General features: G+C 43.3%; 1 protein-coding gene across 3 annotated transcripts in view; it reads left to right on the top strand.

The window, feature by feature from the left end:
• Positions 1 to 1,923: 1,923 nt before the first annotated feature.
• The window catches only part of CACNB4 (calcium voltage-gated channel auxiliary subunit beta 4), a 270,883-nt gene continuing 246,411 nt past the window's right edge, over positions 1,924 to 26,395 (top strand). Inside the window, exons 1-2 of one of the 3 annotated variants that reach the window (XM_049712720.1) lie at positions 1,924 to 2,297; positions 2,792 to 2,875. In XM_049712720.1, the coding sequence (XP_049568677.1) occupies positions 2,238 to 2,297; positions 2,792 to 2,875 (144 nt within the window). In that variant the 5' untranslated portion in view covers positions 1,924 to 2,237. Of the gene's footprint in view, positions 2,298 to 2,407; positions 2,570 to 2,791; positions 2,876 to 26,395 lie in introns of those variants that run through there. The other 2 variants (XM_004276808.4, XM_049712723.1) reach the window with 2 other exon arrangements.

Below are 26,395 nucleotides of genomic sequence, written 5' to 3'. Positions count from 1 at the left end.
TTTCTTACTGAGTTTTAGTAAATTTTCTTGAATAAAGGTTTCTTCATTGGCTGCATACGCTCAGGACCATTTCCAGAGATTAAAGAATTTTTTAGAAACTATTTTCACCATTTCTGCTGTAAGGTAGGTACAGAGAACCCCTCACTGTCATGCTGCTGTAGATTCTTTTTTGATAACTCAAAGTAGTAAGACTGTGGGCAGTGGAACACCAGAAAACTCAAATCCCAGTGCCCACATAGTAATTCATTCTGTAAGTATTGAGTAAGTATCAACTAGGAAAATGGCTGAGAACTAAAAATGGATTGAGTTGACAGTAACTAAAGCAGGAGTTATGCATTGGCAGACATAACATTACCCATATACTTTATGAAATATCTACTATATGTGAGGTATAAGAGTGGAAGATAAAAAGCTAAAAATCTATTTTAGAAATTAGACTTTCACAGAAAGAGAACAAGTAAACCAAGGCAGTCTGCACTAAGTGCCCAGAGAATAAATGCTCCAGTTTTTCAGGGGCACAAGAAACTATCCAGACCTGGAATGGTCAGGGGAGATTTCTGTGGAGGGAGAGTGTGCTGAGCTAGGCTGGGAAGAAGGGTAGCATTCAGCCCAGTGTGGGTTGGGGGAAGGATACATTCCAAGGCAGAGGTGCTGAAGTGGGATTGTATTTGGTATGTCTGAGTAATAATGAGTAGACCTGTCTGCTTGCCGGAAGGTCTGTTTAGAGATCAAGTTGGAGAAATGAGGTGGCGACCAGAAAAGCAGGGGCTTGATTGTTGGACCATGGAGTTTGGACCCTGTCTTGTGGGCTGCTGAAAGCAATGAGTGCTTTTTAGAGAAGAGTGGCTTGGGCAAAGAGATTTTAGGAAAGTGGCTTTGCTTGTAGTGTGTAGATAGAATGGAGTGTGTGTGTGTGTGTGTGTGTATGTGTGTCCAGCAGGGAGCCAGGAGGCAAGGAGACTAGTTATTAGGCTGTTATAAAAAATTGAAGGTCTGGATTAAGTGAAGGGGGTGGGAATGTAAAGAAAGTGTCTGGTGGATGGTAAAACATAATCAGGACCTCAATAAGGCCAACCAATTGTTAAAACAAACATGGCAGTTTCCCTAAAAAAAATACTAGAACCCAAAGTGACATGGGCTGATTTAGCAGTTTGAGATACTATGCAAATTTTATTGATGGATTTCTCTTGCAGTTACTGTAGTTAAACGGGGTCTCTTTATTTTTGAATTCGCATGTTTTTCTTCCCTCTTCTTATTACTTCAAATCCCTCTTCTCCACAATTCGCTTTTAATTTGATCTCAAATTAATCTCTACTATGTTTTTGCAGGAGGAAACCAAGGGTTGCAACAACGGCAAAGATTGTGTATGATTTCAAAGATGAGTTTCCTCCCTTGAAAACAGATGTCCGCGTAGAAGTGGGAGGCACGTGGCCAACTCTTGCTTTTTAGCAGGTCTAACATGACCTTCAAAACTCCTTGGGGTATGCTGGTCTCCTGCGGGGCTGCATCCCCGTCAGACTCAGGTTGTCATAGTCTCCCGCGGCTGCCTGGATGTGTATGGCTTGGGGTTCTGAAGCTAGAGTTCACAAAACAATACAAAAACACCGACAAAAACCAAACCACAAAACCCCATGCCTTACCACCGTGGGCAGATGAGTGAAGTCGCGGAAGAAAGGTTCGACTCTTGCTTGCCCTTTTAAAATTCCAGTGCAGCAAACACAAACACACACGCGCGCGCACACACACACACACACACCCGGGTCGGCTCTTCCCACTCACTGCCACACTGCACCAGCGTCCCTCCCAAAGTCCTGATTCATGAACCGTACCACCTTTGTCTCATTCTAAACTGTGCAGACTATTTTAATCCTCCCACCCCCATCCCAGATTCCCCCCCTCCCTTTCTCCTCTGGAAAGCTCTGATGTAAGGCGCTCGCTAGGTGGGAGAGCGCTTCTCCCGATCGGCTCCGGTAGGCGAGATTCCGAGAAGCCCCGTCCGCAGGACTTGCGCCTGCGGGGTCGGCTGCCCGGGACCCCGCTGTGGGCGCGGGGGAAGCGTCTCGGTCGCTTTAAGGTGTTGCGCTCTCGGAAGGGCGGGCAGGGAGGCCGGGAGCCGGCGCGGTGCCGGGAGCGGGTGGGGAAGTCCCGCCGCCCTCCCCTACCTCCCGCTTCCGAACGTCCGGGGGCCTCACCGCCCTCCGCCCACAGCGCCCGGGCCCGCCATGCGGCTGTGAACCATGTCCTCCTCCTACGCCAAGAACGGGACCGCGGACGGGCCGCACTCGCCCACCTCGCAGGTACCGCCCCCTCCTCCCCCCTCCTCGGCTGCCCTAGAGCGCCCCGCCTTCGCACCCGGCGCGCGTGGCCCCCAGTCCTGGGAGTCTGAGGCCCCGCTCTCTCGCCCCTCCCCCCGCGTCCCTTCCTCCTCCGCCCCTCCTCTTTCTCCTCCTTCTCTTCCTCCTCCTCGCCTCGTTCGGGTCTCTGCGCTCCCGCTCCGGAGCCCGCAGCCTTCCCCAGCCCATGCCGGGGACTCGGCCCCGCACCCTGAGAGTCTTTGTTAATGGATGTGGTGGGTGCTCCCGGGCTGCTCTTCTCGGGCGCCTTTTCAGCCGTCGAGGCTTGAGTGGGTGGGGTGGGGGCTGTATCTGGGGACCGCGGAGGAGACTTGGGTGCGGGCTCTGGGGGACCCCGGGGATCTGGTGTCCGGAGGCGGACTCTAGCCAGGGGTGGTCGCCCGGTTCCACACTGCCGTCCTTACCGGGTTCTTTCTGGCTCCGTGTGTCGAGTCCAGGTGGCCCGAGGCACCACGACCCGGAGGAGCAGGTTGAAAAGATCCGATGGCAGCACCACTTCGACCAGCTTCATCCTCAGACAGGTAGGAGGCGGGCGCAGGGGAGCAGGTTGGGCAGAAAGCCGAGCGCGCGGCCCCCACGTGCCGGAGCGGCTGGTAATGTCTCAGCGCGTCGCTTTTCGGCCGCGGGCGGGAGCTCCGGCTGGTCCTTCACCCTCTGCCCCGGGTTCCCAAGTCTTCGGGTCCTGGGAAGTTAGTTTGTGGGTGTGGACACAAGCCGGCGGGGACCTAGTTTAGGTCAGGGACGTTGAATTTAAGACTGGAAGTTATTTCTTTTTGCACCTTTGTTGCGTGAGGAAGCGTTTTAGTCGTGTGACTGGACTTTGAGCGATCAGAGCCCCTGGGGCCGGACAACTGCTGTGATTCGGCTGAGAGTTAGAGAGAGGGCTCTTCTATTTTGCCCTATTTTGAATACTCTCCTTTGTCATCTCCGAGCTCTGGTCAAATGAAAGACATTTGGAACAGAAAGTTTGGTCTCGCTTTGGGACCTATTTGGTTCGCTCAGTTAGGGAAAGACAGCGGATCTGGTTTAAATCGAAATAAGCGAAGGCCGGCCCTCAGTTTCGGGGGTCTCGGTGGTGCTACACTTAGTGTTTGTTTTCTTAGGGGTTTTCTTCTAAGTGGTTCTAGTGCGTGTTGACAGTGCTAAAAATCGCCGGTTCAGCTGAATGCTGAGGTGCCTTTTACCTTGACACAGGAAATTGCTCCTTAATTTGCTGCAAAGAAACTACCCCCTACATAGCTGCTGGGTGCTAGAGAGATCATGCAAAAGGGAATCACCTTGATCTCTCTTTGGAACAGAAACTGTCGAGGTGTGTGAGTTCGGGATACCCTGGGAGGACTTTGGTCATCGCACCACGACGTTTTTATCCCAAGGCTCCGCTGTGGGCTGCTGGAGTGACATTGGGAAGTTTTTTTCCCTCTGGGTCACTCAGATCATTGTGTTTTTAACCTATGATGGCAGCTGCACTGTGTTTCTGTAGTGATTGTTATCAATTTAAACAGATTATCCATGACGAATTGGGTATTAGACTCAGAATTGGACTCAGACCTCTCCTAAAAAGTCCATAGAGCATATTTACATAATGTTGATTACATAGGCATTCATTTTCTGCAGAAACAGAAGTTATTCCTACGACTCTTTAATTCAGTGAGTACTAAGCATGTACATTTAAAAAATAAATATATTTTGGATTCTGAATTCATTCGAAAGTGTATTCTATACTTTTTGCAGTGTTTAGATTATGTATTTAATAAAGCAAAGACATTCTTCATCTTTTACAAAAGTTGAGTTAGGTGACTGAGATCTTGTTTATGTTATTTTGTAGGTGCCTATTTTTGGTAGTGTTTTATTATTGCAACTTCTTAGAAATATTAATTATACAGCAGTGTATTCCATGAGCTGTTTGACTAAAACTTTTGAGTTCAGCTACACCATCACTTCACTAATGTTTTATTCTTCCAAGCACAGAGCCATCAATATCCTTTGTAATATTCTTATTCTTTCCTCAATTTAAATGAAAAAGTGAGATAATGCATGTATAAGTTCTTGTTAAGTGTGCTGGTATGTGTTGGCTTAAAAATGTAAAAAGTATTCATGCTAAATAATTTCGAGAGTAATTTAAACCATTGCAGATTTTTGGAACAAATATATTTCATAAGTCTTTCTGAAAATAGGCTAGGATTTGTAGGTGTAATAAGATGGCCTAATTTAAATTCAGAAGCTAGCTGTAATTGTATTATATACACAATCTTAACTAACTTTTCTGCACAAAAATAATACATAATTTTTGTGAGCACTTACAGTTCGGTAAGCATCCTATATATGATCTTGTTTAAATGGCATAATATAGACTTCTATAATGGCTACAATAAAATAACTGGGGGATTTTTATTTATTTGACAAGAGATGAAAAATGATTCCAAATGTAACTTTAACAGTGTATTTTGAAATTAAATTGAACAGTTTTCACCCAAATGTCAAAAAAGTATTTTTTAAAAAAGCACAACAGCTGTTTATGTTACTAGAGACTCATTATTTGTAGAGTGACCAGTGGTTTATTGTTTTCAAATTCTTGATGTATTTCACAATCTCTGTGATGCCTTTGCACATGATGAAGATAGTGAGGATACCAATAAAAACAGTGCTGCTCATTTCTCTGCTATATCATTTACAGAGATGGGAGGGGGAAGATTTCACTTACTAAAAAAAAAAAAAAGATTGTGTTGAATCAGATGGGTAAATCTGGGCTGGTGGTAAAGAACAGAGGACAGCTGGCAAGCTCATCAAATAGAACAGTGTTTATTCTTTGAGCTGGTAAAAAAATTTCAGTGTTCATGTGTGTATATGCACAGATGAATATGTGTGCACACACATACACATGTACACATGTGAGTTGGCCTGAAAATGAACAGACTGAGACAGAGAGCCTGCCTCTCCCCTGAGGACTGCTCACAAAGTCCCTCTGGCATCTTTGACCTTGTTTCCTGGTCTCCTAGATTGCTGCCCTCCACAATTTAGGAGGGATGGAGGTTTTGGAATGAATCCAGGGAGCAGCTAAATTATTTCTTTGAGGAAAAGTGAGAAGATTAAGTATTTTGCCACTGAAAGGAGAGAGAGCTAGGGGTGACCCAGTAATGATCTTCAAAATGTACACAAAGATGGGACTTCCCTGGCGGTCCAGTAGTTAAGACTCTGAGCCTCCCCTTCAGGGGCTCGGGTTGAGCCTTGGTTGGGGAACTATGATCCCGTATGCTGTGCGATGCACCAAAAAAAAAAAAAAAAAATGTACACAAAGACGTTCTTTGGAAATGTGATGGGCTGTTGTCAGTCTTCACTGAGGATGAAACTCAAGAATTGGCTACAATTAGAAAGGAATGATGCTTTTACAGCAGGACTTTCCGAAGAGCGTTGATATCATCGGAATGGCTTTCCAAGTAAGGCTGCAGAATTTTGTCTCAGGAGATTACTTTTGACAGGCTGTTTATGAATAGATTGTTTATTCATGTTTTAAATTTTTAGGAAACACATTAAATATTTGCTATGTGCCTAGCACTGCACTAGATACTGTGGAATAGGAATGAAAAGAAGAATGAGACACAGCTTCTGTACCCAAAGGATTTTATGATCTAGTTATGGAGACATAGATGTATACAAATAATACGGTGAAATGGAGCAAGGAATTAGGGTGTCTGCAGAATGCCCATGTGTGCTGAGTATATGAAATACCCATGGGTGGCACTGCATACAGGTTGTGTGGTAGAATGCTACAGGTTACTCTCACTGGGGTTACTCCCACCTTTCTCCCCACTGGCTTTCGAAGGAAAATCTGATCAGAGTGAGATCAGTTTGTTGACCTCTCCTTGTTAAGTCTGCCGTTATGAGAACTGCAGAGTCTCACAAGGCCTGGCTCCAACCAGCTTCCAGCCTCATCTTAAGCCATGATCTCTAAGCTCTGGACACAGATCTTGAACATACCACCCTCCCTCCTGCCATAGGCCCTTTGCACATGCTGAGTTGTCTGTGTGGAGGGCTCTTGTTCTCCCCTCTGCCTAGCTGATCTTTTAATCTTCCTTGAGACCTAAGTTTAGTCTTCACTTCTTCTTCTACCCTCCCTGTTAAGGTTAGTTCCTTAGCCACTTACCTCACCCCAGAGTGCATTGTGCCAGTTCTCAATAGTACCATCACGATTTATTTAACATTTCATTATTTAACATGTAATTAGATTTTTTTGTTAATGTCTGTCTCCCTATCCAGATAACAAGTTCCACTAGGGCAGGGACATGTCTGTATTTGGTCTCCTTTTTGCCCTCAGCACTTAGCATAGTAGATGTTCAGTAAATACTTATTTGATTGAATGAAGGAGTGGATGAATGGAGGACTAGCTTGATGTATTTTAGACATGAGGTTCTGCTCCAATATTAAACTCTGTTTAATCTGGAGAAATTGCCTTCTAACAAACCTCCCTCAAATTTAGTGACTTAAAGCAACAACATTTTAAAAAATGTCTGTGTACTGAGCAGACACAGTTCTTCTTTGTGTGATGTTACCTGGGTACTGGGAAGGCTGAAATGTCTAAGACAGCCTCACACGTGTGGTTGGTGGTTGGTGCTGGCTGCTGGCTGAGAACTCAAGTAGAGATTTTGGCAGAGGGCTCACTTTTCCTCTACCTGGGCCTCTCAGCATGGTTGCTTGAGCTTCTTCCCAACATGGTCGCTAGGTACCAAGCAGGACCATCCCAAGAAGCAAAGGCTGAAGCTGTAGACTTTATAAGACCTGGTATCAAAAGCTATATGACATCACTTCTGTTGCAATCTCTAAGTCAAAACAAATCAAAGGGATAGCCCAGTTTCAAAGGGAGGGGAAATAGACTCTATCTTTTGATGGAAATAGACTCTATCTTTTGATGGGGTGTGTCAAGGTCACCTTACAAAGGAGCACATAGAATGGAAGATATTGTTGCAGCCATCTTTGGAACCATCTACCTTAAAGCAAGGTTCCTGCTGTTTTTTTCAGATTATGCTAGTCAGATAATCATTACAATAATTCAATGAACCCACACTGTAGGTAGAGATCTAAAACACATTCAGGTACTAAGTTGATACTATAATAAAACAAGTTGGCAAAAATATTCTTTGGGTTCTAATTTGAGCACTGGTTATAGACACATTTCTCTGATGAAATGCAGATTCATCAACAGAAGGTATAGGCTTTGTGCACAGCTCTAAGAATAATCATACACTTGGAGTCATGCATATATGCAAAATTTATCCATAAGCTTAGAATCACAGAATTATAGAACTGGAAGAGATTGTGGAGGGAAAGTACTTTGATTCCCCATTTTTAGATGAATGAAACACAGACCCAAGGACATAAAGCCCTTACCAAGGTCACACCAGTAGATAGTGGCAGAACAGAGACAGGAGACCCCCACTCAGATTCTACAGTTTTTCCACCACAACACACTTCATCCCTGAATAATCACGACAGGCACACAAACACACAAGGACTTACTCCTCTTAGAGCCTAGAAATATTCCTAGTTTATATGGTTACTGTGAAGAGCAAAGCAACCACTGAAGAATCTGCAGACTAGTTTTTTCCCAGTTTTATCATGGGATGGAATTTTTGTTTGCATGGTTCACGGTTCATGGAGGTTTGTTTGTTTGTTTACTTACTAATGTACTAGTCATTGTATTAGCCAGTCTAACCAGAAGATGAAATTACTTGAGTTTTTACAGCTGAGGGACTTGAATTATAGAGACGTGATTAAACAGGTGAGGGGAGGGCTTAAAAGCTAAACCTAGAGGTTAGCAACAGCGGGAAGCTGCTATCACCTCTAGGTACAAGGACAAGGGGAGGAGACTGTAACTAGAACCCAGGGGCCAAAATCACCTGGTAGATGCTGGAACCAGTGGGGTACTGTTTGTAGGAGCAAGAGACACAGAGGAGATGCAGCCTCTGTCAGAGAAGCCACTTGAGGTGGAGAAAATGGGGAGAAATACTCTGGCTTCTCCTTTCTTGTGCTCCCAACCCCTGCCTTGTCTCCCACTGGCTGACCTGGACACCAGCTGACATGGGAGTCTGGGAAACAACCTGCAGGCCATGGGCCCCCTGAGACAGAAAGCAGAGCAGAAAAAGGAGAGGATGAATCTGAGGAAAACAGGCCAGGACTGGCACAACTATTATTATATTTTAGCTGCCTGGAAGATAATAATGAATCGTTTTCATCAGCAAAATTGGAAGCTTTTACTTGCTCTGTAAGTCGACTGTCCTTGCTAAATGATATAATCCAGTGACAGTGAACCTTAAGGAAAAGTTTATACCTATTTCCTTTGTGAATTCTATCCGGAATGCATCTTCCCAAATTGAGATCTGATAGAACAAAACAGAACTCTGCCTCTGTGGCAAACTGTGCTTCGTTCTGGCTCTTGGGCTTGAATAAATGGAACTGAATTTATGAAGCTTCTTTCGGATTGAGAAATCTAATTACTAGGCAGCTAACCCGTTAAGCAGTCGTTTTTGCTTTTCTCCGAGTTTCTGTTCGTGGCGTGCAGAGTTCCCGAAATCTCATTTTTTATAGAATAAAGAACTATGTATCCTTCAGTTTAGGTTGATCAGATTTTATTGAAGCTTACATAAATTCTGATTCAAATTTTAATCCTTCTAGAAAATTATAGGACGCCGCGTGAAAATGAAGCTGAAAACGACCTTGGCTTTGCTGTGGCCCTCTCCCTGTAATTATTCCACGTGCTGCCCCAGACAATGTTGTTACCAAGGATCAGGGACTGTTTCTTCATCAAGGGAAAAAGCAAGGGCAGAGCGGAAGAGAATGTAGTTTTGTCTACAAACTACAGTTAGTAGCTAGTTGTAGAAACGAGTCTCTTCACTCCTGATGAGCCTACTAACTCAGTGGGGTTAGCTGGGCTTAGCAGATCGAGTTCTAGCCCATCTTTTCTGGCCGAGGTTGTGGCGTTGTCCAAGCTCATCATTGTCCCCCTGAGTCTGGCCCTTTCTTGGTCTCATTTCTGCAGCTCAGATTCAGAAGAAAGCATAAGCCCTAACCAGGGTGAGTGGGCTTGCACCTCACTCAGGTTCACTGAAGACCCCAGGAAATGTCCACAGACTTGTGGGGAGTGGAGCGTGCAGGCCGCATTCCATGTTTGGCCTCTGCAATGCTTTGGAGAGGAGTGCTTCCTAGAACAGCGCCACCCTCTCTGCTTGCTTGCCCTTTTCAGCCAGAGTGTGTGTGTGTGAGAGAAGGACCATCTGAGCCCCTGCCTGGTATAGGCAGAGCCCCTGGATGGTGTTCACTTTCTTTGAGTCCAGGCTGTTGCACCAGTATTTCCCCTGTGGGCTGTGCAGAGCACTTCCTTACCGTCCCCAATGACACATTCTCTTGATAATACCTCTCCAGATTAGAATCCACCAAATTGATAAGTCTCAAGAAGAGCTAGGCTGTTATCTTGTAAAGAACCCCCATAAAACCCCATTCCGATTTAAGCAGCCAGTATGGTCCTGCCTTCACACAGTTACATGTCCTCATTCTAACTGAGCCAGGAGAACGTAGAGGTAGCACACGCACTCTTTGTTCTAGAAGAGTGTAAGTTATGAACTTGACTACAGAGTGACACATCAGACGTTTTACATGGATTCAACCATGTGAATGGGGTCAGGGAGGGGGGTAGGGTGAGAACTGGAAGCCTGAACTAATGAAGAGGCTAAATTATAGATTCAATTTTAAGGGAATAGTTTTATTGCTTTCAAGTAACAATAATGACAAGCTGTGTGCTTCCTTAGCTGGCATTCAGAAAGCGAGAAGGCTGATGAATTACCAACACCTGGCTTGAATATAGATGGTGCTTTGAAATTCCTTGAAGATGGTTTTCATTTTAACTAGAAAAACATGCCGCTCTGCAAACTTCCTACTTTCTTTACTATATCCTTTCTTATTACACCCATAAACAGAGCAGAGGTAATTACTGGAATCCGAAGGGATGACATACAGCATTGTGCTTTATTTACTGAAAGTATAAGTTAGATGGGACCATAAAACTTGAGGGACATCTGCTGAATCTTTCTCATCATTTTCACTGTAATCATTGGATGACAAAGTGTGCCTATTTTATTTCTCATTTTATGTTCTTTTCTGTTGGTGGAGGTATCTTGCTCCAGGGCTGCAATTTAAATTGCTGGAGCAGAAGTCTTTGTTTTGAGAGGAAATATTTTGTAAACAAACTTGAAAAGAATCTGCATCTTTTTCAGGTTGTGAGAATCACTAGAAATGGTAAACTTTTGTAGTGCTCACTGTGTCTGAATGTTACGATATTATTTTTTAACTCCTTAGGAAAAAATTTTTTTTCAATTTCTTTTTTAATACAGGAAAGACCAACAGTAAGTGAAATGCATAATAACTCACGTAGATGAATTTATCATCCTGGCCCACTTCCTTCTCCAGTGGCCTAGTGCTAGGGTAACAGCTCAAAGGCTGATTATGTTTCCAAATCAAACAAGTGGATAAAATCCTCACTGTTGAGGTTGGAGTGGTTTATGGTCACACCTTTCTTATTTGGCCTCTTTGTGTGTGTGAGTGGAACAGAAATGAGGAAGTCGTTCTTTCAGGAATTCAGAGGCTGTATTCTGTTATCACCATAATCTAATTTTCGAACATTTTCGTCACCCCCCAAAAAAACCTTGTAACCATTAGCTGTCATTCCCCAACCTCCTTCCCACCTCCAGCCCTATGCAACCACTGATCTACTCTGTGTGTCTATAGATTTGCCTGTTCTGGACATTTCATTCCAAATTACATTCATGTAACTGGAACCATACAATAATATGTGATCTTTTGTGACTGGTTTTGGATTATTTCATTAGCATATTCTCTACACCAGTCTGAAGGTTTCCAGTCGTAGCCCCTGGTCTAAATGCAAATGTTGGCCTGCCTGTGGAAAGAGACTTGCCTTTCCTTAAGCCTAGATCCAGACAGCACTTCAAGTCATGGTGTTGAATTGGGTGGATCATATTTGTATTTATTTTGGAATTGCAGTGTCAGGTCATAAAGCTGAATTTGGGGGGAGGGGTAAAACTATTTGACCTGCATGGAAATCAAATCCCTGACCTTGGCCTCCTTGTCATCAAGACTGAACAAAACTGAGTGACTCTCATCTATAGAAGGGATTTATGTAATAGGATGAGATCGACAGGATTAAAGAAAAATGTCAGGATTAAAGAAAAGTGATCAATGCCATCATTTTCAATAATTTTTAGTGATAGAAATGTCTTGGGTACTTACAATTCAAAATACTTCTTTTATCTAGATGTTTGTAATAACTCAGCTTTGGTAATTATATTTCTTCCTTGAGAGATACAGTTAAGGAGAAAGCAGAGTGCTTGAGTCCCAAGCTAAGTACAATATTTATGAGAATTATTGGGTGTATAAAACTGTACTTTCTATGTGGCAGGTGCTGCTCAATTATATTTGAGCACTTCCCTGGGGGACAAAAGTCAATTATCAACATAGTCCTGTGGGCGAGAAATAGGTCAGCTGCAAACATTCTCTGCTAATTTCAGAAAGCTTGAGGGGTGATTTCTTTTGGGGGATTTTTTTTTTTTTTTATTCCTTTGGTTGTTGTAGGAAGACCTTCTGATTAGGGAAGGCTCTGTTTTTCATTTGGGTGTCTTATTCAGTTACTTTACTGTGAATATTTCTTTTGATCATGTAAAATGAAAATTAAACAAAATAGTATCTTTTAAAAAACTGTCAAATCTACATTGTAAGAATAATGTGTACCATGGGTATTATTATTACTGTTTCTTATACATTAGTAGAGATGCTCAGGCTTTAAATTCACCTGGTAAAATGCAAATTTCATATTTGCAAGTATTTTGTTTAATAGTTCTGTTACATAGGAAGCGTAAAAAGTGTTAATTGTTAAAAAAAGGAAGGATACTGGTGTTTTTTTAAAAAGATTATGTTTATATTTTTATTGTGGAAAAATACATGTAACAAACTTTACCATTGTAACCATTTTTAAATGCATAATTCAGTGACATTAAGTCCATTCGCTGGTGTCATTTTTATTTTATTTTACTTTATTTTTTTATAAATTTATTTTATTTATTTATTTATTGGCTGTGTTGGGTCTTCATTGCTGCACGCAGGTTTTCTCTAGTTGCGGCGAGCAGGGGCTGCTCCTCATTGCGGTGCATGGGCTTCTCATCGCGGAGGCTTCTCTTTGTTGCGGAGCATGGGCTCTAGGCGTGCGGGCTTCAGTAGTTGTGGAGCACAGGCTTAGTTGCTCCGTGGCATGTGGGATCTTCCCGGACGAGGGCTTGAACCCATGTCCCCTGCATTGGCAGGCGGATTCTTAACCACTGCGCCACCAGGGAAGCCCTGCTGTCATTTTAAAAATGAGTGTGGCAGGTTATTTAAGAAGTGCAGACCAGGCAAAACTTAAATATATCCTACTTCAAAATACACTAAAAATGTCCACCATTGTCCAGGCCCCCAAACACAGCTGTGACCTTGTTTGAAGCCACAACAACAATAGCAGGAAACCGGCCCTGGAGCACGTCACGGTGCCATGGGGACTGCAGCTGAGCAGAACCAGGAGGCACTGTGGATGCCCAGCCGACCCCCAGGCTGGGTGTGGAGAGGTGGATGGGAATAGGTTGGGGCCCTGCCCCAGAACACCTGTCTTCTTCTTCCTCCACTGTCTGAAATCCGAACAGTTTCTAGATGATTTGGGTTAAGGAGCAGCCTATTTTAAAACTGTGAACGTTCCTGGGAGTCTTAAGGGGCTCTCGTCATTCATCTGTGATCGTGGTTTGACTTACTGCCTGCAGGTAAGCTCATTTCACTCTTGTCCCCAAGCCCACCTCAACAAGGCAGACGGTTCCCAACAGAGACCCCAGTCTCCCTGGGTCTTGTTTGTCCTTTCACACCTGTGTTCTCCCCTTACTTTCCCCCCACGAACCCGCCCCTGCTACAAGCACACCTGCCCAGACGCAGACTCAACTCCTGCTCTCTTCCCTCACCCCCTCAGTCATGCCATTCCTTCTCCTTGAAGAAGGTCTCACCATTTTCACTTGATGCTGATCTTTCCATCTGTTAAACCCTTCTAGAACCTTCTCCTCCATGAAGTTCTGTGATACGGCTGCAGGTCTCCTTCTCTGGCACTCCCTGACATTCTGTTTTGACTGTTCTCTATTAAATTCTCCTTTGTGTAACCTGAAGGACCCCGTGCCCCACCAGCCTGTGGGTCTGTGTGGCCATTGTCACTAACTAATCACATGGCGCAAGAGAAAGGAGAAGCAGCTTGGAAAGGAAGTCTTGATGTAGAGACATTGATAATGTCGCATTTTGCTTGTTCACTTCTCCTAGCTGTAGACAGAGGACTGCAACGCCTTGCCTCCTAATAGCCTGCCCATTATCTCTGAGTCGAGGAGGTGATCACAACTCTGTCCCTTATTGAGCTCGGCTGCCACAAGCCTTTGAAGGAGGTTATTCCCGTTGCAGTTGCTCTGCTTCATCTGTGAGGACACTGCTTCCTTCTTACTAAGATGCTGCTTCTCAGGCAAAATCTCTAAGGTGACTAACAGCACTATACTCTTCAGCCTCTCTGGACAGGTTGTGTTCCAGACTTCCTCAACTCTGGGTCACACTCTGAACCCTGGGCCCTCGAGGGGCACTTGCTGTGCCCTGCATCTCACATGTCCCCTTGTAAAGCCAGCTTCTGTGCTTTCAGCCTGCATCTCACTGTAGGGTTACACTGGGAAACAGACGTCATTCTGCCTCTGCCCCAGGACTGTACACAAAACTTGCTTCGAACAGCGACCCTCCCACCCATGCATACGTGTTGACCTGTATGTACAGTTTGAGGTAGCCAAGGCCAAACTTTGAATCCCCCATTAGTCTCATTGATAAGATACTAATAGTAATTTATGTATTTTTTTTTATTTTTGTTTTATGAATTTGAATGGGGGTGCGAATAGAAAAAATAAGAGGAAAGAGGAAGGTAATATTGGGGCCTGAAGCACTTTGGGAGTTAGTGCAGGCCTGGGTTGGATATCAGAATGGAGACCTTGGGACAGGAGGAGGGCACTGGGTGCCTGGAGAGAAAAACAGTGGCTGGTGGGAGATGGTTTCAGAAAGGGAAGTGAATGAGGAACACACTTTGTTTATTTCAAACTTTGTTCTGGAACTGTATCTGTTGGGAATCTTTCAGTTGCAAATAAACAAACTCAATGCAATTGGTTAAGGCAAAGTAGAGAATTACTGGCGTATGCTAGTGAAGAGTTCAGGAGTACGTCTGGCTAGCTTCAGGTATGGCTTGTTCCAGTTCATGACTTCATCAGGGCTTCTGTTCCCTTTCTCTGCAGTTCTTCCAGTACTGCATGATCTTCTGTGCTCAGTTCTATGTGCTCGCTCAGGCCTCGGTTTGGCATTTTTCATGGTGGCAGCAGTGGCCACAGTGGCTCAGGGTCTCCCATTCATCCACTCCCCTGTTCAGGGGAAGAGCTAGCTCTCTTATGGTAGCTCCAGCAAAAAGGAAAAGAAGGTTTTGTTTGTTTATTTTCAGAGGTACCACCCTCCCTCTGAAACAACACAATACACACACACACATACACACACATATACTTCTTGAATCTTATTGGCCTGAAATGGTTCATGAACCAGTACTGTGGCCAGGGGACTGCCTGAAGCCAGTGGTTGGCCACTCCTGGAGACGAGAATGGGGTCAGCCCCGCTAAGACTGAGAATGGGGAGGACCAGTTCCCTAAGGGAATTTGGGAGCTTAGTGGTAGACGGAGGGGAAAGTGGATGTTGCAGAAGCAATTAATCAGACGTTTATTCAAGGAAGGACCCTCAGGTGGACCCAGCCAAGATGGTGGGATTCATTCCTTCTCTTCCTTCTTGTATTATGTTTCATCCACTTCATGGGTTAAATAAGAATTTTTTAAAAATTGTGTTAAATACATGTAACATAAAATTGACCATCGTAACCATTTTTCAGTGTACAGTTCAGTGATGTTAAGTACATTCTCACTGTTGTATTATCATCACCACCACCCATCCTAATTATAATTTTGTAGGGAGTCTAACGTTCTGTTGTAACATTGTTTCTTAATGAGAAAATACGTACCAAATTTCAAATAACTGACTAAACAATGAATTTATGGGACACCATGCAAGTATTAATACAGGAGTGGCTACCTGAATTAATATTTCTCAAGGGCCTCTGTTTTCCTGTCTGCAAAACGGGGGTTTGAGTGGGGTGGACTAGATGACCTCTGAGGTTCCTTCAGTCTCTAGTATTATAGAGCTTCACGTCCGTGTCTGCAGGTGTGTGTGGTCAGTTCATGCATCTTGGTAGAAAACACTATATTCTGTAGTTTTTGCGGAAGTCCAGTGACACTTAGCTGCTGAGATGAACTCATAAAACATAGGGTCATTCAATATCAAATATTATTGAAAGTATTAGATGAAGGCATTCTTTATAGAATGTAGCAAAGAGATGATGTGGAAAGGTTTACAAGAGGAAAGATAATTTTGGATAGAGCTGGAATTTATAACTCTTTCAGGCACGTGCATACAGCCTGAAAGGATCTGCAAAGAATAGAGTGGGTTGTCAAGAATGAGATATTTGTGAAATGTGCTGAGATGGTTCTCAGATGTGCATCCTGGAAGCTATTAAGAGGAAGTCAGCTGAGAAGTAGTGTAGCTCCTGCTATTATGATGATTACAGCCACCAGGAAGAGCAGTAGCTAATGGGGCTTAAATCTATAATAAAGAATAACAAAAGTTGCCATATGGAAACTTTGCTGGAGGTGAGTGGAACCACAAGATTGATTCTTATCATTTAAAAACACTGCATTAGGAGCTTTCAGTACTGACTTTCCTGCGTACCCCTAGTTTCATAGGGGAAGGATATTTAGCATTTGTAGTTCAGCATGGCTCCCCATATTCCAAAAAATGAGGCAGGAATTTCTGTTTTTAAGTGACATTAACTATTTAATAAGTAGACTTTGGTGGATATGTTTATAGAACTTCGTGTGTTCAAGTTGCCTGGGTAAGCTGGTGCACTTGATTGTTTTCCTTCTCATCCCTCTTCCAGTCAGTGGCACATGCTCATTTATTATTTAAAAAATATGTTTACATCATGGCTTGGTCTGGAAATGACTTAAGTTAGCTTGTATGATGTCACAAGTGAAGAAAATGAACTAAGGAGAAAATAAGGCTAAGATGGTGTGCCAGTAAAATCCGAGTCACTTGTTAGTTGGGGGCCTCCAGTTTGACTCTGAACTTTCTAGGACGTACCCAGAGAGGAAAGCAAGGTCATTTACAGGATTTAGGATGTCCAAGGGTAAAAGTACACTTGTGGTTTAGGAGAAGCACAAATACTTCCCACTCTGAGACTAGAGAGAAATTTCTCATGGAGTTGAGAGTGTGTAAGATAGTAAATTAAACCCTGATGTGACACCTTATCATTATTCTGGAGTTGTTTTTTTACTAATATCATTTACTATACAGATAATGTCCCTCATCGTGCTGGAGTATAGTTCAATAAAAGCAATTATGTGGGAGCCGTTGCTGTATCATCCACAGATGTCTGTAATTCTCAACCTTGGCTGCATATTAGAATCACCAGGGAAGTATATAAAAATCCCCATGCCAGGCTGCACTCCAGCCTCATTAAATCAGGATTTCTGGATATAGGACTCAGGCATCAGTATTTTTCAAATCACTTCAACTGACGGATGGGCTTATCTGGACTCAGTAATCCAGGTAAGGTTTTTTTTTTTAATAACATCTTTATTGGAGTGTAATTGCTTTACAATGTCGTGTTAGTTTCTGCTGTATAACAAAGTTAATCAGCTATATGTATACATATATCCCCATATCCCCTCCCTTTTGCGCCTCCCTCCCACCCCTCTAGGTGGTCACAAAGCACCGAGCTGATCTCCCCGAGCGATGCAGCTGCTTCACACTAGCTGCAGTAGTGGGATTGCTGGGTCATATGGTAGTTCTATTTGTAGTTTTCTAAGGAACCTCCATATTATTCTCCATAGTGGTTGTATCAATTGACATTCCCACCAACAGTGTAAGAGTGTTCCCTTTTCTCCACACACTCTCCAGCATTTGTTGTTTGTAGATTTTTTTGATGATGGCCATTCTGACTGGTGTGAGGTGATACCTTACTGTAGTTTTGATTTGCATTTCTCTAATGATTAATGATGTTGAGCATCCTTTCATGTGTTTGTTGGCCATCTGTATATCTTCTTTGGAGAAATGTCTATTTACATCTTCTGCCCATTTTTGGATTGGGTTGTTTGTTTTTTTGATATTGAGATGCATGAGCTGCTTGTATATTTTGGAGATTAATCCTTTGTCAGTTGCTTTATTTGCAAGTATTTTCTCCCATTCTGAGGTTGCCTTTTCATCTTGTTTATGGTTTCCTTTGCTATGCAAAAGCTTTTAAGTTTCATTAGGTCCCATTTGTTTATTTTTGTTTTTATTTCCATTTCTCTAGAAGGTGGGTCAAAAAGGATCTTGCTGTGATTTATGTCACAGAGTGTTCTGCCTATGTTTTCCTCTAAGAGTTTGATAGTGTCTGGCCTTACATTTAGGTCTTTAATCCATTTTGAGTTTATTTTTGTGTATGGTGTTAGGAAGTGTTCTAATTTCATTCTTTTCCATGTAGCTGTCCAGTTTTCCCAGCACCACTTATTGAAAAGGCTGTCTTTTCTCCATTGTATATTCTTGCCACCTTTATCAAAGATAATGTGACCATATGTGCGTGGGTTTATCTCTGGGCTTTCTGTCCTGTTCCATTGATCTGTATTTCTGTCTTTGTGCCAGTACCATACCATCTTGATTACTGAAGCTTTGTAGTATAGTCTGAAGTCCGGGAACCTGATTCCTCCAGCTCCATTTTTCTTTCTCAAGATTGTTGTGACTATTCGGGGTCTTTTGTGTTTCCATATAAATTGTGAAATTTTTTGTTCTAGTTCTGTGAAAAATGCCATTGGTAGTTTGATAGAGATTGCACTGAATCTTTGGGTAGTACAGTCATTTTCACAATGTTGATTCTTCCAGTCCAAGAACATGGTATATCTCTCCATCTGTTTGTATCATCTTTAATTTCTTTCATCAGTGTCTTATAGTTTTCTGCATACAGGTCTTTTGTCTCCTTTGGTAGGTTTATTCCTAGGTATTTTATTCATTTTGTTGCAATGGTAAATGGGAGTGTTTCCTTAATTTCTCTTTCAGATTTTTCATCATTAGTGTATAGGAATGCCAGAGATTTCTGTGCATTAATTTTGTATCCTGCTACTTTACCAAATTCATTGATTAGCTCTAGTAGTTTTCTGGTGGCCTCTTTAGGATTCTCTATGTATAGTATCATGTCATCTGCAAACAGTGACAGCTTTACTTCTTCTTTTCCAGTTTGGATTCCTTTTATTTCTTTTTCTTCTCTGATTGCTGTGGCTAAAACTTCCAGAACTATGTTGAATAATAGTGTTGAGAGTGGGCAACCTTGTCTTGTTCCTGATTTTAGAGGAAATGGTTTCAGTTTTTCAGTTTTCACCATTGAGAATGATTTTGGCTGTGGGTTTGTCATATATGGCCTTTATTATGTTGAGATAAGTTCCCTCTATGCCTACTTTCTGGAGAGTTTTTATCATAAATCGGTGTTGAATTTTGTCAAAAGCTTTTTCTGCATCGTTGAGATTATCATATAGTTTTTAGCCTTCAGTTTGTTGATATGGTGTATCACATTGATTGATTTGCGTATTTTGAAGAATCCTTGCATTCCTGGGATAAACCCTAGTTGATCATGGTGTATGATCCTTTTAATGTGCTGCTGAATTCTGTTTGCTAGTATTTTGTTGAGGATTTTTGCATCTATGTTCATTAGTGATATTGGCCTCTAGTTTTCTCTTTTTGGGACACCTTTTTCTGGTTTTGGTATTAGGGTGATGGTGGCCTCGTAGATTGAGTTTGGGAATGTTCCTCCTTCTGCTATATTTTGGGAGAGTTTGAGAGGGATAGGTGTTAGCTCTTCTCTAAATGTTTGATAGAATTCACCTGTGAAGCCATCTGGTCCTGGGCTCTTGTTTGTTGGAAGATTTTTAATCACAGTTTCAATTTCAGTGCTGTGATTGGTCTGTTTATATTTTCTATTCTTCCTGGGTCAGTCTCAGAGGGTTGTGCTCTTCTAAGAATTTGTCCATTTCTTCCAGGTTGTCCATTTTTTTGGCATATACTTGCTTGTAGCAATCCCTCATGATCCTTTGTATTTCTGCTGGGTCAGTTGTTACTTCTCCTTTTTCATTTCTAATTCTGTTGATTTGAGTCTTATCCCTTTTTTTTAAATGAGTCTGGCTAGTGGTTTATCAATTTTGTTTAACTTCTCAAAGAACCAGCTTTTAGTTTTATTGATCTTTGCTACTGTTTCCTTCATTTCTTTTCATTTATTTCTGCTTTGATATTTATGATTTCTTTCCTTCTGCTAACCTTGGGGTTTTTTTCTTCTTCTTTTTCTAATTGCTTTAGGTGTAAGGTTAGGTTTTTTATTTGAGATGTTTCTTGTTTCTTGAGGTAAGATTGTATTGCTATAACTTCCCTCTTAGAAACTGCTTTTGCTGCATCCCATAGGTTTTGGGTTGTCATGTTTTCATTGTCATTTGTTTCTAGGTATTTTTTTATTTCCTCTTTGATTTCTTCAGTGATCTCTTGATTATTTAGTAGCATATTGTTTAGCCTCCATGTGTTTGTATTTCTTATAGTTTTTTTTCCTGTAATTGATGTCTAGTCTTGTAGCGTTGTGGTCGGAAAGGATACTTGATACAATTTCAATTTTCTTAAATTTACCAAGCCTTGATTTGTGACCCAAGCTGTGATCTATCCTGGAGAATGTTCCATGAGCACTTGAGAAGAAAATGCATTCTGTTGTTTTTGAATGGAATGTCCTATAAATATCAGTTAAGTCCATCTTGCTTAATGAGTCATTTAAAGCTTGTGTTTCCTTATTTATTTTCATTTTGGATGATCTGTCCATTGGTGAAAATGGGGTGTTAAAGTTCCTGCTATTTTTGTGTTACTCTCCATTTCCCCTTTTATGGCTGTTAGCATTTGCCTTATGTATTGAGGTGTTCCTATGTTGGGTGCATAAATATTTACTGTTGTTATATCGTCTTCTTGGATTGATCCCTTGATCATTATGTAGTGTCCTTCTTTGTCTGTTGTGATAGTTTTTATTTTAAAGTCTATTTTATCTGATATGAGAATTACTACTCCAGCTTTCTTTTGATTTCCATCTGCAGGAATATCTTTTTCCATCCCCTCACTTTCAGTCTGTATGTGTTCCTAGGTCTGAAGTGGGTCTTTTGTAGACAGCATATAGATGGGTCTTGTTTTTTTTTATCCATTCAGCCAGTCTGTGTCTTTTGGTTGGAGCATTTAATCCATTTACATTTAAGGTAATTATTGATATATATGTTCCTATTACCATTTTCTTAATTGTTTTCAGTTTGTTTTTGTAGGTCTTTTTCTTTTCTTGTGTTTCCTGCCTAGAGAACTTCCTTTAGGATTTGTTGTAAAGCTGGTTTGGTGGTGCTGAATTCTCTTAACTTTTGCTTATCTGTAAAGGTTTTAATTTCTCCGTCAAATCTGGATGAAATCCTTGCTGGGTAGAGTAATCTTGGTTGTAGTTTTTTCCCTTTCATCACTTTAAATATGTCCTGCCACTCCCTTCTCGCATGCAGAGTTTCTGCTGAAATATCAGCTGTTAACCTTATGGGGATTCCCTTGTATGTTATTTGTTGCATTTCCCTTGCTGCTTTTAATATTTTTTTTGTATTTAATTTTTGATAGTTTGATTAATGTGTGTCTTGGCATGTTTCTCCTTTGATTTATCCTGTATGGGACTCTCTGCACTTCCTGGACTTGATTGACTATTTCCTTTCCCATGTTAGGGAAGTTTTCAACTATAATCTCTTCAAATAGTTTATCAGTCCCTTTCTTTTTCTCTTCTTCTTCTGGGACCCCTATAATTTGAATGTTGGTGCATTTAATGTTGTCCCAGAGGTCTCTGGGACTGTCCTCAATTCTCTTCATCCTTTCTTCTTTATTCTGCTCTGTGGTAGTTATTTCCACTATTTTATCTTCCTGATCACTTATCCGTTCTTCTGCCTCAGTTATTCTGCTATTGATTCCTTCTAGAGAATTTTTAATTTCATTTATTGTGTTGTTCATCTTTGTTTATTTGCTCTTTAGTTCTTCTAGGTCCTTGTTAAACATTTCTTGTATTCTCCATTCTGTTTCCAAGATTTTGGATCATCTTTACTATCATTACTCTGAATTCTTTTCGGGTAGACTGCCTATTTACTCTTCATTTGTTTGGTCTGGTGGGTTTTTGCCTTGCTCCTTTATCTGCTGTGTGTTTCTCTGTCTTCCCATTTTGCTTAACTTACTGTGTTTGGGGTTTCCTTTTCGAAGGCTGCAGGTTCACAGTTCCTGTTGTTTTTGGTGTCTGCCCCCAGTGGGTAAGGTTGGTTCAGTGGGTTGTGTAGGCTTCCTGGTGGAGGGGTCTGGTGCCTGTGTTCTGATAGGTGGGGCTGGATCTTGTCTTTCTGGTGGGCAGGGCTGCATCCAGTGGTGTGTTTTGGGGTGTCTGTGAGCTTAGTATGATTTTAGGCAGCCTCTCTGCTAATGGGTGGGGTTGTGTTCCTGTCTTGCTAATTGTTTGGCATGGGACATCCAGCACTGGAGCTTGCTGGCCGTTGGGTGGAGCTGGGTCTTAGCATTGAGACGGAGATCTCTGGGAGAGCTCTCACCGATTGATATTACGTGGGGCTGGGAGTTCTCTGGTGGTCTAATGTCCTGAACTTGGCTCTCCCACCTCAGACACTCAGACCTGACACTCGGCCAGGGCACCAAGACCCTGTCAGCCACACGGTGATCATGAAATTGGAGGTAGCAAAAATGGATATATGCAAGTCACTCCTCTTTTGGCTGATGGTACTCTCTCCAAAGGCTGTGACTTGTAATTGGAAAGCCAAAACTTCCAGCTACAGTCATGATCACAGATGCCTAGTTCTTCAAAATGAAATGAAATGCATGAGTCAGAACCAGGCTGCTAGTATTGGAGGGTCTCCTGCAGAGGCGGGGGGCAGCTGTGGCTCACTGCAGGGACGAGGACACTGGCAGCAGAAGTTCTGGGAAGTAGTCCTTGGCGTGAGCCCTCCCCAGGTAAGGTTTTAAAGTAGCTATTTTTCAACCAGAATGTATTAGTCAGGATAGGTTAGGTGATGCTGCAGTAATAAAACTTCCCTCAAACAACAACTACAACAGCAAAGGCTTATTCCGCACTCACCCTCCATCTATCTCCTGGGTTAGCTGAGAGTTTGTTCACTGTTGTTCTCACTCCAGTGGAGCAGCCACTGTCTGGAACGTTTCTGTTTCCTGCAGAAGAGGGAATGAGACACATGGTGGATCATATTCTGGCTGTTGAAGCTCTGCATGGGTGTAGCTAAACTGCTGCAACACTGTAGTCAAAAGGTATCAATATGTATTTGTCACTTAAGAGTCCAGAGGTTGGTGGGCAGTTCAGAGTGGGTAGAGGGCTCTATTCTAAGAGATCAGTGGTCCGAGGACCCAGGCTGGTGGGTCGGCTCTGCCGTTCTCAGCATGTAGATTTCATCTTTGCGTCTAACGTGGCTGCTACCATTGTCACCATTTCCTAGGCAGCTCAAAATGAAGAGATTAAGTAGCTTCATTTTCAAGGGAATGACGTAAAAGTTAAACATATTTCTTCTGCTCACAGCCCATTGGCCTGAACTTTGTTGTGAGGCCACGTCTAGCTTCAAAGGAGGCTGAGAAATGTGATCTTTAGCTGAGTAGCCATGTGAAGGCTAAAAATTGCGACAGCTCTATTTCTGGAAGGATAGAGAGAATGGATATTGGGGCCAGTTAGGCAGACTCTGCCTTATCATAGTAGTGGTTTTCCAAGTTTGGTTTTACCATAAAAACCCTTTTTCCAAATGAAATTGCAGATGTCATTCTTGGCAATCAACATATTTGGAGATGCTTTGATTGATGCGGTGGCCTATATCTGGACCACTCTCCCATTATACACCTCATGCTCTCTGCAGCAGTTCTAGTGACATCTAAGAGAATCCATAAAAATCACTGATGTAGATGAACTGATGCATATGCTGTAGACCATCCTCCCAAAATAGTCTTCCAGTCACTTCTATCTCAAAAGTCCTCTCAAGTCCATCCACTTCTCTCTGCATCTCTCCTGCCACCACCCTAGTTCCTAGTTTGAGCCAGCATCATCTCGTCTGGTCTACTGAATCTCCCTGCTTCCTTTCACCACCAGATCCATTCTCCACACAACTTCTGGAGTTTTTTTTTTTTTTTTTTTAGCAGTACGCGGGCCTCTCCTGTTGCGGAGCACAGGCTCCGGACGCGCAGGCCCAGCAGCCATGGCTCAGGGGACCAGCCGCTTTGCGGCATGTGGGATCCTCCCGGACCGGGGCACGAACCCGCGTCCCCTGCATTGGCAGGCGGACTCTTAACCACTGCGCCACCAGGGAAGCCCCTGGAGTTATCTTTTTAAAAAGGAAATCAGAGCATGTCATTCCCCGGTTTTAAGCCCTCCAGTGGATTCCAGTTGTGTTAAAATATAATCTGAATTCCTTATTGTGGTCTGCAAGGCTCTGTAGTAACCTGACTCCTGACAAACTCTCCTTATTTCATCTTCAACTCTCCTGCTTGCTACTCTGCCCTGCCACCCCTTCCCCATCCCTGGCCTGCTTTTGTGTACTTTGAATAAGCCAGGATTAATCCTGTCTCTGGGCCTTTGCACTTCTGCTCTCTTGTCCTGGAGTGTTCCTTCCTCAGCTCTTTACATGGCTGGCTCCTTCTCATTCTTCTCATCTCAGCCCAAACATCACCTTCTTAGAGAGACCTCCTCTGGATGCCTGTCTGAGGCAGCCCCCCTCACCCCTCCTTCCATGCTTTCTTGCTGTCACTTTCCGTCACGATCAGAAATCACCTTTTTTTTTTTTTTTTGGTACGTGGGCCTCTCACTGTTGTGGCCTCTCCCGTTGCGGAGCACAGGCTCCGGACGCGCAGGCTCAACGGCCATGGCTCACGGGCCCAGCCGCTCCGCGGCATGTGGGATCTTCCCGGACCGGGGCACGAACCCGTGTCCCCTGCATTGGCAGGCGGACTCTCAACCACTGCACCACCAGGGAAGCCCAGAAATCACCTTTTTAATGTTGTTTTCTTTTTCCTTATTCCTATCAATCCTCACTGGAATGTAAGCTTCAAAAAGGCAGGGAACTGGCATATCCTTGTCATTGCACATTCCCATGAACAGAAGAGGCATCTGGCGCATAATAAGTTTAATAAACATTGATTGGTAAGTGAATAGAATGACAGTGATTTTGAGGTTCAGTAGCTGGGTAAGAATCTGGGTAGGACTGAGTCTTTGTTGTCAGTTAAGGGAGAAATGGTGCCAAAGATAGACTTGATGTCTGTCTTACAGACCTCAAGAACTGAGGTCTCTAAGAAGAACATGTTCCTGAAAAAGAAGGCTTAGAGGTGGTCCAGGGGCCAAAGGTCTTCTCAGAAAGTAGCTTGGAATTTACTCAAAAACACACAATTGGATGTTTGTGGACCCGTAGTTTCAAGCCCAAAGACAGAGCTGCAGTGTTTTTGGCTTGGAAAAAAAAGCAGTTGCGGTCACATGCCACCTTGGCCCCTACCTTGGTACACCTTGCTTTGAGAAATTTCCTTCCTAATCTACTTTCCAAAAAGGCCTCATGACAAAATGTATACCCCAAGCACTGAATTGCGTGGCTTGGTATCAGGGATGTTAGCTGCAATTTGGTGACATGCAGGTTAGCAATCGCTTTACCTGATTGTTTCATTTGGACACTCCGTCCTGGATTTGCTTTGGGACAGTATCTGCCCGAATAGAGGGTGTCTAAAGAAGCCCCTTGGTCAGTCCCAACTGACTAACACTGGCCCTCAGCTCTTAATCGCCTTGTGGCTGATGCCTTGGTCCGGTGCCCGCTATTGGATGCCTGAGTTCCTGCAGACCAGATCCTTTCGTCCCAGACTTCCTTGGGAGGCGACAGGATGTGTTGGACTCTGGATTTTGAGCCAGAGTTAGGAAGGGCTGAGACAGGTGTCTGTGTGTAAGGCTCGGTGGAAGCTAGCGGTTTGACCAGACCTGAGGCGAGGCCCTCAGTCAGACCAGAGGTCAAACGTGGGAACATCAGCAGAGCCAGCGGGAGCTAAGGCAGCACAGTGTGTGTCCTTCACACCTGCTGGCACTCCACCTGGAATGCTCTCCGCTCCACTGCTTTATCTGGTGAACTCCTACTCCTTTTCTTCTTGATTGTATAAATGTCACATCCTCTGTAAAGTCTTCTCCAACCACCCCCCGCCCCGTCCCGGACAGAATTAGTTTCTTCTTCCCTTAGTACAGTCGAAACACTTCTCACATTGTTTTTGTCTGTTTGTTTGCGGTAGGCGGGCCTCTCACTGTTGTGGCCTCTCCCGTTGCGGAGCACAGGCTCCAGACGCGCAGGCTCAGCGGCCGTGGCTCACGGGCCCAGCCGCTCCGCGGCATGTGGGATCTTCCCAGACCGGGGCACAAACCCGTGTCCCCTGCATTGGCAGGTGGACTCTCAACCACTGCACCACCAGGGAAGCCCTCTCACATTGTTTTGAAATATGTTTACGGGCCTCTCCCACTGCCAGTGAGCCCCTCGAGGATGTGACTGTGTCTTAATTTTCTTTAGAGAGGCGACACAGCAGAGCTGTTCATAGAATCAGCTGTGGAAGCAGGTGGGCTGAAGTGTGAGGTCAGGCTCCATCACTTTTTACTTGTGTGACCCTGGGCAAGTACTACTGTCCCCGAGGTTCATTTTCCTCACTCGTAAAATAGGGGTAGCCATGCCTGCCTCCTAGAGTTTGTGAGAATTTTAAGAAGTGAGCTAATATATGTCTATCCTGGA

This window comes from Orcinus orca, chromosome 7, assembly GCF_937001465.1.
Source record: "Orcinus orca chromosome 7, mOrcOrc1.1, whole genome shotgun sequence".
In the NCBI taxonomy this organism is placed as follows: domain Eukaryota; kingdom Metazoa; phylum Chordata; class Mammalia; order Artiodactyla; family Delphinidae; genus Orcinus; species Orcinus orca.
This window is presented reverse-complemented; position numbering and strand designations above follow the sequence as displayed.